The sequence below is a fragment of the Argentina anserina genome, chromosome 7, assembly GCF_933775445.1.
Source record: "Argentina anserina chromosome 7, drPotAnse1.1, whole genome shotgun sequence".
Classification (NCBI taxonomy): domain Eukaryota; kingdom Viridiplantae; phylum Streptophyta; class Magnoliopsida; order Rosales; family Rosaceae; genus Argentina; species Argentina anserina.
Window position 1 is genome coordinate 14,926,301 of NC_065878.1, and position 13,759 is coordinate 14,940,059.

Sequence of the window (13,759 nt, forward strand, 5' to 3'; positions counted from 1 at the left end):
GGGAACATCAATCAAATTCTTGAGAACCCAATTCCGTTTGGTTGAGAGTTTATGAAGTTGGGGGATCATGGGATTTTATTGTTATGTCGGATTCGGTATTCCATGTGTTAAGGTATGAATCCGCAGTGGTCTAGAGTTAGCGAAATCCTTGTCGCATAACCAAGGAATCAAATCGGAGTCGAATCGGGAGCTAGAGTTAGCGAGTTTGAATTGGATTGAATTGACGTCATTTCCGGCGACCTCAATCCTCCACCGACTTGGAGACCAGCGCAGTGAGGCTCCCCTTCTACCCAGACAACTACTGGATACTAACCCAGTCAATTATAATAACTTGCCCTCTCATTGCAATTAACCGAAAGTCAAGTGGATTTCAATTTTCTTTTTAACAGCTGAGATTTTGACGGAGATCACAGACATATTTTTTAACACTATCACTATTTGACACGTCAGCTAGGCTCTCGGAGGTCGGGCTCATTCCAGAACGTACCTTGTATGATATCATGAATTTGACCTTACGCTATTAGTCTTTCTCACTCAGAAACTTGGCTCACCGATCATGGCTTAAAACCTCTCAATTTGAGTCGCATATATTGTGAGGATAACTAAAGGCAAGGCGATACACATGCTTAATTTTAATCATATGATGTTTGTGATTAATAAACGATAGATTATGGCTGCTCGATCGTCATCTAATATTATGTATGCATGAATCAAAATTATAGACAGCTTTAATTTGTGTCATGATTTGGGTTGTTAGTATTTCATGCTTAATCCCTTATCTGTTACTGAAACCAGCACATATACCATATAACATTTTTACATATGCATGGTCAGCTGTGATGTCGGATACCTCGGCTTCAGATCTATCACTGCTAATTCGATCAACTACTTCACTCTAATAATAGAATTAAAACTAATTACAAATATTTTTTTGATGCAAAAATTCACCCCGGCATGTAGGGGTGGCACTCCGGACCGAAAAACCGAGAACCGACCCGAAAAAACCGAGCCGAAACTGAAAAAAACCGAACTGAAGAATCAACCGAACCGAAAAAAAAAAAAACCGAAAAACTGAAAAAATTCGGATCGGTTTCGGTTCAGGGGTCGACCCGAACCGTTTTAACCGAACCGAACCGAAATAAAACCCTAAATGAAAACGACGTCGTTTCGTTTCATTTTCCATCCCCTAACCTAATTGCAAACCCTCGACCTCGAGTCGACTCCTCACTTCCTCAGACCTCACTCCTTACTCCTCACTTCCGCCGTTTCCCACTTTCCCGAAGAGATTCTTGATTCAGACCCACCGCATCACCGGCGTCGGCATCACAGTCTCGAGTCTCTCTACTCTAGCCGGAAGCCGCATCGCAGAGTCGCAGTCTCTCTACCCGACGTCAACATCGCAGGTTTCTCCTCCAGGTAAATCCCTAATCCCATTTCGTATGCCCTGCTCCTCTAATCTCTCTATGTTTGTCATGATGGTCGGCTGATCCTCAATGGATTTTGAATTGAATTTGAAGTATAGAAAGGGTAAGAAATGAACCTAAATCCGGATGTAATTATAGGTTGACCATTCGGTCCATTGAAGAACTTAGTTTGTTTACTTTGTTATACTGTTATAGGCCTGGTTCTGTAACTTTTGTTGAAGTTTGAGACTGTTTGTACTTTGGACATGGTTGTAGACTTGTAGTTTCATATAAGTTGGTTAAAGTTTTGATCTTTATAAGGTAGAGAAGATGTGAAAGAATCGAATACAAAATATAGATACATGTACATTAGAGGTAAAACCTTGCTTTGATTAGCTGAGAAAACTAATTACAATAAACTTTATTGAATCTAATGACACAGAAACAATAGTCTTGGATGTATGCTCTTTTTATAGTTTGGGAACATGAAAACTAAATGATACAGAGTTAGCATGCTCAATGGTCACCATTTAAACAAATAGAACAAATTTGATTATCATATTTAATGCATATAATGAAGTCAATACTAGTAATTAAGTGGCTAATGGAACTATTCTATGAAGCAGACATGTGGAAGCATATCAAAAGTACAATTTTATCTAAGAAGAGCTTGTAGATTATGGAAACTCACAGTGGATCATTATTGACTGGTTTGTCCAATCTGTTTTATCTAGGTGCATGATACTGCAAGGTCTTTTGTTTTAGAGATTGGAATTGTGGACTGCATCAGTTACCAAGCATGTCCAATCTGTAATTGCTCATCAAAGTGAGGTGAGTTATTAGAATATCATTCCCCCTCCTCTAATTTAGATAAATATCATTATAGCATTTGCTATGGATCTGTTTCACTTTGATTGCATTTCAAATTATGTTTACCCTGCTGTGTAAATTCAGTGTTGAGGGATCTTTCTCCTAGAAATCATCCAACAATTGCATTTCTTATGTTCTTTCTCAGTATGTATGAGTTCTTCTACTTGAGCTGTATGGGTTATAATTGTGTTTGTAGCCACTGTCTTCATGCATTGTGTTTGATCTGTTGCCCCTGTTCATGTTTTAGTTCCATGTAGTCAGATTTATGTGTTTTAAGATAAGTGTGTCATCTCTTTGGGCACACTCAACAAGCTACTGATTTTGATGCTGATTATACAGTATTCTGTATGCCAGGTTGCTGAAGTTGCAATATGGTCTCCACTTCTAGTGGGCCTTTGACCCTTTGAGGACAAGAATTTAGGAATTGCAGTCCTTTCAAGGTATGCAAGAAATAGTGGCCATTGTAATTTGTATTAAAAATAACTTGTACAGGGGGATTATGGTAATGAATTTAGGATTGATGTAGTTGCAATGTGAGGTATCTAGGCATTGATAATTAAGTTTAAGTAAAGTGTACTAGTTATAAGTTTATATAAGCTACCACATAACCTACTCTAGCTTAGGAACAAAAGCAGCTAGAACCTTTTCTGAGAATATCAGTTTCTTGTTCTCTTCATCTGCTTGGATTACCTAAGACATCAAGAAATTGAGATAGGTATACATGGGGAGAACATGTTTAAGTACATTTCATCTAGGAAAATGGAAAAAAAAACTGTGTACACTAAGGCATTAATGTAGGAGATAGGTACATGCCATCTTCCTCTCTGATCAAGTTTGATAGGAGATGAGTGAAATTCATGAATTTTGAATAAGATTAAAATGATTAAAAGTTTTCAGGAATATATTTTAGAATTTCTTGAATCTCTTGAATACTTCTAAGTTTTTATTCTGTGTACATTTCATCAAGTTCTGTCCCTGTGGCATGTTCTTATGTAGGAGACCCAGTTCTGTCCCCGTGAGATGTTCTGTCCCTGTGGCATGTTCTGTCACTGTTTCTAATTTTGATGTTTTAAAGTTTATATACATCATACTTTTCTATTTTCTAATATGTGATGTTTCTCTTATTAATATTGGATGTAGAATTACGAAAGGAGTCATGTTCAAATGTGGTGGTGGGAAATGTTTGGAATGATGTGTTGACACCAAACACCACTTCATGGTCTTGAGAATTGATGAACGAGGGATTATGGCATTCACAAAGAGACTTATTTGTTATGAAAAATTTCATGTTTATTTGGACTTTGGTGAACTCAATTTACTTTGAAGTTTGGACTTTAAAATTTCATGTTTTTTGGACTTTGGTGAACTCAATTTACTTTGAAGTTTGGACTTTAAATTTGTGTTTTATGGTGTATGAAACTATAAATTTTGTAAAATCATAATGTTTTGATTGTTAGAAATGATTGTTTTAGGGTAAGATAAAAGTTTAGATCCTCAAATAGTCAAATGGAACTATACGTCACATTCAGTAATTCAATTTTTTTTTTCCAAATTTACAAAATTTTCAAAAAAAAAAAAAAACCGAAAAAAAACCGAACCGAACCGAACCAAACAGTTCGGTTCGGTTTTCAGTTTGTCTTATTCTTGAATAGTGAACCGAACCGAACCGAAATTTAATTTCAGTTTGGTTTTCAGTTTGAACCTAAAACCGAACCGTTTGAACCGAATGCCACCCATACCGGCATGATATATACGTGTATAGTATATATTAATTACTACGAATCTGGCTGCATGCATGTAGTGTATTTAAGAAAAGCCGACGACAGCCACCAATTATACGCGCAGAATTGAAATAGTATTCTAGCTAATTCAATGATTTTAAGAAGAGAAGAGTATTTGCGAATGAAATCGATGCAAAGCCAGTGCTCGTTGTCGTCTATATATATATCGATACATCTGATATGATAGGATTCCACCTGTAACAAAAATTACATCTTAATTTCTATTAGAACGGTTAAGCTTCTCCTTATCAGTCTGATCCGAAGCTAGCTTATCCTGAAGTTGTTCTCTCAGTTTGAGTACTCCTAGCTGAGCTAGGAGACGTACGTATTGTGAGTATTAGTAATAGAGCAAGCAAGGCTAGAGAGTATATCTTATTTACTTTTCATATTCCTAAGGATTTGAATTATACAATCTTAATATGTGAATATATAGTCTTTCTCAGATTCATAAGCAACCAGAAAATTAGAGACTCATCACTCATGAAACTTGTAAAGTTTAAATGTCTTAATTAATGTTGTGAGCAAAAGAGTACGTACGTGGCATGTAAAAAATGTATTGGATAAAATAAGAAGAACTCCAAAACATTTAGCTAGAATCACACATGTTATTAACTAGTAAAGATCATACAACAAACCGATTATCATGGCATAGCATGAATGACACAAGTCATGATTTCATTAATCAACGATATTAATATTATTCTGGCTAGGGTTAGTCGCCCAATTTAGACATGGACAACTTACATATATGAAACACATCTAGTATCCCATATGAAAAAAAAAACCTTTGAGGGAGCAGATTGCAACAATCAGCACCTAAAATAATTAACGGGAAAAAAATTTAAATGATCGACTAATCAACCTCGAGTTATTTACTAGAGTAGATATATAGCTTGGTTGAGTGGATGAGTATATATACTCTTTAATTTGCTCGAAGTAGAGGCGAGTGAGGCATTGACGAATGAGGAGACATCATACGCGGGGACATAACCTCTTCATATCTTCTTGCTGCTGATGAAAAGCTAAGCCTGAGAGCTTTTTGCAAACGACTCTTCCTAGGACTGTTCACAAATTGGTGATCTGCACTATTAATCCTCATCTTCTTTCTTTCTACTCCCACGAATGCTCGAATCCTCTTTAGTGCAACTTCAACCGTATGCTCGTCCATGTTTGCGAAGCAAACCCTAAACCAACCAGGCTCCACGCAACGGAAAGAAGACCCCGGTGAAACGTTGAGCTTCACTTCATTGATAATCATACGCCACAGCACCATTTCCGCCTCGAAAGTTCGGTCTTTGAGTAGCTTCCTCAAGTCCATCCAGCAAAACAGCCCGGCATTGCCTTTCAAGCAGTTGATGCCTACCTCTTCGAGCCCTGTGGTGAAAATCATGTGCCTCCTCGCCAGCCTTTTAGAGCTGGTCTCGAGGAAGTTGGAGACAAATTCATCGTCCAGAAGCATGGCAGAAAGCATGTGTTGAGTTTGGGAGGAGACCAACCCGAAACTCGACATCTTGCGAGCGCAGTTCACAACGGCATCGTTGTAGGAGTAAACGATCCCAACCCTTAAGCCAGGTACGCCCATGTCCTTGGATAAGCTATAGACAATGTGGATCAAATCGCGGTTGCAGTTCTTCACGTCTTGCATGACTTCTGCAACGCAAGTGAATTTGGGGGAGCTGAACACTGTGCCTGCGTAGATTTCGTCGCAGACCAAGTGGATGTTCTTGTCATTGACGAATTTTACCAAGTTAGTGAGTGATGCTCTGTCTAAGATTGTGCCCAATGGGTTAGAAGGGTTTGTTATTATCAAGCCCTTTATGTTGATGTTGTTGTTTCGCGCCTTTTCATATGCTGCTTCAAGTGCTGCTCTGGTTATCTGGAAATTGTTTGTGCTATCACAATCGACCGGAACAATTTTCACTCCCGTTCGCCAACCCAAGTCTCGGTAGAATCTGCGATAATTCAACAAGATTTGTCAGACGACTATACAAGTGCCATGCTTTGAATGATTCTGCTATTGAAAAATCTATTTACCCGCAAATCCGCAGTTAGCAGTTGTAACATTTTGCTCATGCAAAATTATATGGACCCTAATTGGACTCAATTCTCTGCGTGACCAATTGATCTAATTATTAGGTGTACATTCCAGTCCTTTGTGGTGTTTTGGTCCATGGATTTGGTGAGAACAATGAGAATTTTATGAATATATATATATATATATATATATATATATATATATATATGGAAAATTAAAGATGACCGGAAAACTTAGCATTCTGAGTAAAACGTAAGGACTTTGGACACAGAATGTAATTAGGAATTGTTCGAACATCCGGCTATTGAATTTTTTGATGGTCAAGTGCCAACCATGGATTGATGCAAAAGAAAAAAATAGTGTCAACTATGGAGTCAAAAGTTATAATATAATAATTATAGTAGGCATCTTAGGTAATCTAATGATATAGATGTGCTAACCTAACTTAGTGAATATAATCTTTAATTTGTTTAGCTTAAGATTGATTCTAACCATACATATACATGGGTCGTATGCCAGATATAGAAAATTCTTCCCACCTACACATCGTTTTCTTTATACGTCCGATCTAAACATCGTTGAAACTAGCATTCACATAAGTAATCAGCAGCTACTACACAATAAAATGAATTGAATGACAATATAGTATAGGACTAATTCTTACGCCGGATAGTAAGGAGAGGGAACTAGGAAAGCATCTCCTGGATCAGCCAAGCAAAACATGACCATCTCATTAGCTCCGGTGGCTCCACCGGCCATGACTACACGATCAGGATCAAATTTGACTCTGCCTCCTCTCGCTTTTGACATGAAGTTAGCAATAGCCTGAGAAGTTTAATTGGTGTTAGTTTGATCACATTGTTGCGTTGCTGCCAGCATATCCTAACTAATTAGCTCTCATATTAATTGATTACCTTTCTGAAGTCTAGAAACCCATGATAGTCTTGGAAGTTGGCTACATTTTTGAACTCCGCAACTCCTTCGGGAGTGCAAACGGAGGCCTGTGGATTCTTCATGATCCACTCTTGAATCACGTCGATAGAAAGCTGAAAATTAACGGAGAATATGTTAAGATATGCTCCATGATAAGCTAGCTCCAAGTTAATTACTTACATATATGCAAAACTATACCTGATTTTCTGCTAGACCCATCTGAATAACACCCTCGGGGTTCTGAGTTGGGTGAAATGGGTTTAAGTCGTACGCCTTCCATCCATCGAAGTATGCCAAGTTCTCGCCATGTCCATCATTCGTTGCAATCTTTGACAAGAGTGAATTTGAGGCCATTTTCTCTGTTTCTCTAAGCGTCGTGGTGAGTGAATGGGAATGCTGGGAATTAGACAGAAAGAGAGAGGGAGAGAGACAACAGAAGATAGTGAGTTGTCAATGAAAGAATGAATTGAGTGTGAGGGAAAAGGATCACGTATGAATGGGAATTTATAGGCAGTGGAAGACAGTTTGGCCAAGGTCTATATACCAATTTTAAGTTCACGTATTACTTATTTCTTCTGTTCTCGGGTCAGAAGTCCATCTCCGTGATTCAAAATGAGGAAAAATCGCCCCACCCAGGAATAGAAAAAACAGAATAAACTTGTGTTTGCGTTTCTGGTCAACGAGTCGTAAGAGCCGTGTTCAGCTTGATCATAGAGCAAGCTAGCCACGTATGGAAGAGAAGTGCACGTACTGCTGTAGTTCTTTTTTGAATTTTTGCAACAGTGTTCATCAAGCTTATGTGGCCGGTCACAGATTCACTACTATTATCACGAGTGATAATAGGTGTGGTTTAGCCTAAGGTCGCGTACGGATACCGGAATGAGTTGCAACATAAAAGATCCGGCCGGTATCTACCAGAAACATAACCGTCTTCTAGGAGATCATTCCACACCCTCTCCGTCCATCATTTGCTAGTTAGAATAAATGATAATATGCTAGTTAGAACTTGAATATAACAATAATGTTGTCAATTTTGTGGTTAAATTTGAGATCTTTGAGTTCGATCATTCTATTTTTAATTTTCAGCCCGATAGATAAGTATTATTTAAATTTCCTATAAAACGTTTTGTTAATTTAATCATGAAAGTTTTGTAATTCTTTGGTGGTTTTCAGATTCAATGTTCGAGCATATGATTTTCTGCTTTACTTGATTTACCTTGTAACAAATGATAACAATATGTCAATGTTAGAGTTAAACGATTGATGTACTGTTATTGTTGCATATCAAATATATAGAATCGTTTTTTTTTTCTGGTGAGCCATTACTCTGTACGTTGATGAAACTTCTTATATGCAGAAAGGGAAAGAAACTAAGATCTTGTTATCTTGACCAGAATGAAGTATAGTAGTGTACTACTTTTTGGGCGGTTCTTTGTTGGATTAGTGCACCTACATAGTTATTTGTCACAAGACTCACGTACAAGGACCACTCCAGTAACTAGGGCTCTACTATTTTCCTGAACTTCCTTTCGGTTACCCGAGTCCCACGAGTTTGGCTCACACGTTGAATGCGTTTTTACTCACCACAACATTTGCTCTCTTTTCTGAGAATGGGCATGTTTACCATGTTGTCGATCATTCCCCTCGTTTATTCTCAACTATTTGGGCGATCATCTTCTTATAGGTTCCACATGACTTCACAAAATATTGCAGGCATCCCAAAACGTTTTAGTTTCGTTAGGTTTAATTACGCGGTGATGGCGAAGGGCCATGAAACCGTGGTCTGTGGTTCTCTAGGGTCTGTGCCTATGGTTCTGTATGGTCTGTGGAGGTTATGATTAGGGTAAGTGTACTTGTCACTTTAATATATACAACACTGTAATCTCTATGAAACAAATTTCAAGTGGGGGCCGGCGAGAATGAACCATGTAGACGCACAACAAAATTAGTATGAGGAATTGGTACATGCTAATCGAAGGGGAGATTACGTTTGTCTTTATTTCATTTTTGCATCATCAACAGGAGCTTCTATTCATGCTAATCGAAGGGGAGATTACGTTTGTATTTAAACCTCCCGATAATTATATTTCTAATTTACTTTAATAAACAACTAAAATGCTATTTAGACCTTTAATTTTTCCAAATTGCCCATGGTCAAATAAAAATCTACATTTTACTTTGAAATTTCATTCAATTGATTCAAACCTAATATAATTATATCAGTCTATCAAGTTTGAACAAAATCACAGTACAATTAGTAAATACATTAGAAGAATAAAAATGTATTTAAACATGTGCATCACAATAAATTAGAAGAATAAAAAAATTAACAAAAATAAAATGTTTACAAAGTTAGAACAATATTTTTTTAGGATGCTTGTGAATTATTGACAATAATAATATCATAATTTACCTAAATGAGAGAAGAGTTTGTTTGAAATTATTATTATACGAACAAAAAAATTGAGAAATCAAATGTCTAATGTTGAAATCTTATTCTTATATTTGTTTATATTGATAATTTTGCATCAATTGACAAACTTGGAAAAATAATGGTATGTAAGTGTTACTTTTAAACGTATGAATATACACTACGCCAGATCCACTCTTGAGCGACGACATCTGACGACATTGGACAACGTCCGTCGCCCAAAACACTTTAAGCGACAGATATCTGAGTTCGTCACTTAAGGAAGATAGTCTGTCGCACAAAACGCTCTGGAGCGACGGACAGTAAACACTGCCGTCGCTTAAACTCTCTAGAGACGAACATTGATTTATTCTGTCGCTTTAAAGTTTTTAAATCTATTTAGGCAGTTGGCCTTAAAGACAAACAGAAACTGGATCTGAAAATTGAAAAATGATGTTGCAGCTGCGATTTTGAAGAGATTGGGGAGAAAATTTGAAGTAAGTGGTGTAAACCTTCTTCTAGCTCTCTTCTCATTGATTTGTGAGGTTAGCATGAACTCTATATCATTTCTTCATCTTTTTTACCATATTTTGTGTTTATTTGAGCATGAATTTAGTGTTTTATAGTTTAGTTTTAATGTACTCATGCAATTGGAGGTTTATTGTAGAGTTTAGTGTTAGGATATTACCCAATTTTAGACCTTGAATTTGGTGTTTTAGAGCTTGAATTAGGATTTTAGAGCTTGAATTTGGTTCATTTTAGAGCTTCAATTTAGTGTTTAAGAGTTTAGTATTAATTTACTCAATTTATGATAAAATCAGTACTTTATTCATCACTTAATATATGTATGTAGTGTTGATTTTGGTTTTGTCCAAGTTATATGTATAGATTAATTTAGTGCATAATAGTTTTTGCATATAGAATTAGTGAATGTGAAAATCAAATATATGCTTTATTCATGAATTTTTTTATTTTAATTTATTTACTAAGTATGTGTTTATTATCCGGTTGAATGTGTGTAAGAGTGAACTCTTGCAATAATTCACCGGTTGCTTTTAATTTAGAATTCCCGTTCGAGAATCACTTGTACGGCATTTGATTCTTGAATTGTCCCATTTTTGGACAGTTTGGGAGAACATGACTTTGTTGAGCGACCTTGCACTTCATGTGATTTCATTTTTAGTTTTGGATATTGATTTCGACAAGATCTCCCTATATTGTTCCTCAAGTGCAAACTAAGTTTAGATATTTGTGCACTTGGGGAACTGTAGGGAGATGCTGCCGAAATTTTTCCAAAACCAAAATTGAAACTCATGAAAGCAAGAAGCTTAACAAAGGAAGTGTTCTCCTAAATGGGATATGACCATAACCGAAGGCATAAGGCGAAGAAGAGCAATAAGAATAAGTATATTACGTGCATGTGATATGAGCACTTTGTGCGACGTTTTTAACATGTTTTTACCTCAATTTGTACTTTGCTTTGCCCTTATTGTTGTACTATTGAGTCATTGAGTCGTAGTAAGAGTCTTGAGCGGTATTGGATGCATTTTTGTGCTTACATGAGTTAAAACGCATAATTGGTTTAAAGTCCTAGTTTGACTAGGAATCCTTGTTAGGTTTTGAAACTAATTATCTCTTACTTATGATTTTATTTTCTTATTTTCAGATTGGATTGAAGAGATAATTAAAGAAAAAAAGATGGAGCCAAGTCATGCAACAATTAAATAGAAGGTGATCATTAAAGGCATAAAACATGACATGTTTTAGGGAATAAAACATGACATGTTTTAGGGAATAAAACATGACATGTTTTAGGGATTAAAGCATGACATGTTTTAGGGAATAAAACTTTCCATGTTTTATGGATTAAAGCATGACATGTTTTAGGGAATAAAACTTTCCATGTTTTAGGGATTAAAGCATGGCATGTTTATAGGAAGAAAGAAGCAATTTCAAACCCTCCATCTTTCCTCTATATATACATGGCTTCACCTCTCAAATATGATCACTTCTCATTAGCATTCAAGAGCCAAAACTCTACCAAAACACCACCATAAACTTCCCTCACAAATTAGCCAAGCCGTCCATCCCAAAACCATCATCATCTCCACCGAGTTTCACCATTGAAGACACACCTCCAAGGTTCCTACAACGTGTGATTCTCGCAACTCATCTCCATGACTTCGTCTATTTGTGTTAATCTACAATTCTTTGTCTATGAAGATTGTAAGTTGTTGTTTATGTGGAAATATTGGTTTTGTATTTGTTTTAAATTTTAGTTGTATTTGATATTGTTTTGAGACTATGTCAAATCTATGTTCTTATAATTAATGAGTTTGTATTTCTATTATTGTGTTCTAATCATCTTTCTCATATTTTTAGATAATTTTCAGATATGTGCATATGAATTTAGCGGTTGGATGCAATCCCTAAGATTGTGTTTGAGTGCTAGATTCATCAACCATATTGACACAAATCGAATCATGCCCTAAGTAGGTTCGGTTTGTGTTGATTTAAAGTGGTAAAAATTCTGGAAATTTGCATGTGAAACCATGGTGGGTGACGCCACACATGAAACATGTCTCTAACAAAGATTTGGTGCTTAAATGTAATCTTGTTTGATTTCTACTCTAAGTGTTATTGAATTCGATTGCATGCAAATTTAGATTAGGCCCTAAGTCAATCTAAATGTTAATTGAAATCTTGCATGATTAGATGATCCCCTAAGGCTCTAATTGTATTGGTGTCTAAAAAGTATGTAATTGGTCGAATTAGAATGCATGATAGGTTCGAACTTGTAATTATGTGGTGTAATGGTAAATTTGGTTTAAGTTTGTTAAAGAGAAGTCGATCATTTAAATAGTAATTTAGGTTTTATTTTAGTAGTTAATAATCAATTTCAAACCCCCCATTATTTGTTAACACTAAAAGTTTAGAGTTCCCTTCAATTCCCCGGAAAGAACGATCCATGCTTATTCTATACTAACGATGATGTTTTACAGGGTTTATTATAGACGTTTTAACCAACGCTCTATCATTTTGGCGCCGTTGCCGGGGAATTGAGAAAATCTCAATTCTTTGAAGTGTTAATTTTGTACTATATTGTATATTTGTAAAAATAAATTCCTGCGAATAGTACGGTGAATAGTAACATTCAGTAAAAACAATTACAAGTTTTTTTTACATCTAAAAAAAAAGTAAATCTTTGTAAATTTTTTTTTACTTTTTTTTGTAAGTGTAAAAATGTAAAAATACTTATAAATTGTAAAAATAAAAAGTAAAAAAAACTTTATCTTTGTAAAAATAAATTTTGTGTACAGTAAATAGTAAATTAAAAAAATTAAAAAACAAAATGTATGTGAACAGTACTAGGTAACAGTAAAATACGCACAGTAAAAATTAAACTTTAAAAAAAAAAATTGTGATAAATGTTTTAATTTTGTTGTAGTATGCATATAGGATACTTGTTACACTTAGATAATTTTTAAGGAAACTAAATGTTTATTTATGCTTAGTTTATTGTAAGTTATAAAGTGAACGGAATAGGTAAAATCTATTTTATTAATATTAGCCTTAACCCTCCATTTGTACCTTGCTAAGGTGACTTGGGGTTGAGGGCGGCTTTTATTAACACTTTGCGAGCAGTCTAACACACAAATTTATTCCGAGCTGAGTAAGGGGCATGCTATTTTCATTACCCTGGTTCAAGGTTTACAAAATTGGATCTCAGAGGCCCATAGACTGACATACATCTCGGTGATGGAGTCGATAGTGGAAACATCCTTTCGAGGGTGTAGCCTCCGTGGTGTCCAACAAATGAGTCCTGCCTTGCGACTATCTCTGAATCTAGCTATCCAGCCTTATGAAACAAAAGAATGAGTTTGTGTCTAGACAACATACTTAGGCCGCATGTCCACCTCGCTTTATAACTTAGAAAATAACTTTGTATAAATAGATGTATATAGTTTCAAATGAAAATGATATTCTAATTTTTAAGGTATATCGGATAAAGCAAGACCCTTACTTGGGGCTGTTTCAGTCCGTTGCACAGTTAGCTTCTCTGCTCCACGTACCTTAAATGTTAGGATTGTGTGTGAATAAAATCAATTAGACTTAGTAATACTTTATGTAGATTTCGCAACATTAAAAATAAAAAAAAATAAAAAAAAAAAGAAAAAAAAATTAAGAATAAAAGAAAAAATAATAATAACAAAAAAAATGATTAGAGGAAAGAAGTTCCAAGTGGACCAGAAAGTTCTGTTATTCCATTTGAGGCTTATGTTGTTTCCAGTGAAACTTCGTTCGCGTTGGGTTGACCCATTTGTTG

The 13,759-nt window shown here is 35.6% G+C and overlaps 1 protein-coding gene across 1 annotated transcript; it reads right to left on the reverse strand.

Moving 5' to 3' along the window:
* Positions 1 to 4,881: 4,881 nt before the first annotated feature.
* LOC126803940 (1-aminocyclopropane-1-carboxylate synthase 1) lies at positions 4,882 to 7,450 on the reverse strand. Its single transcript, XM_050531677.1, has 4 exons — positions 7,221 to 7,450; positions 7,004 to 7,135; positions 6,754 to 6,914; positions 4,882 to 6,006 (listed from the first exon to the last, which is right to left on the reverse strand). The coding sequence occupies exons 1-4, from the start codon at positions 7,374 to 7,376 to the stop codon at positions 4,977 to 4,979; spliced, it is 1,479 nt and encodes a 492-aa protein (XP_050387634.1). The 5' UTR covers positions 7,377 to 7,450; the 3' UTR covers positions 4,882 to 4,976.
* Positions 7,451 to 13,759: the final 6,309 nt, after the last annotated feature.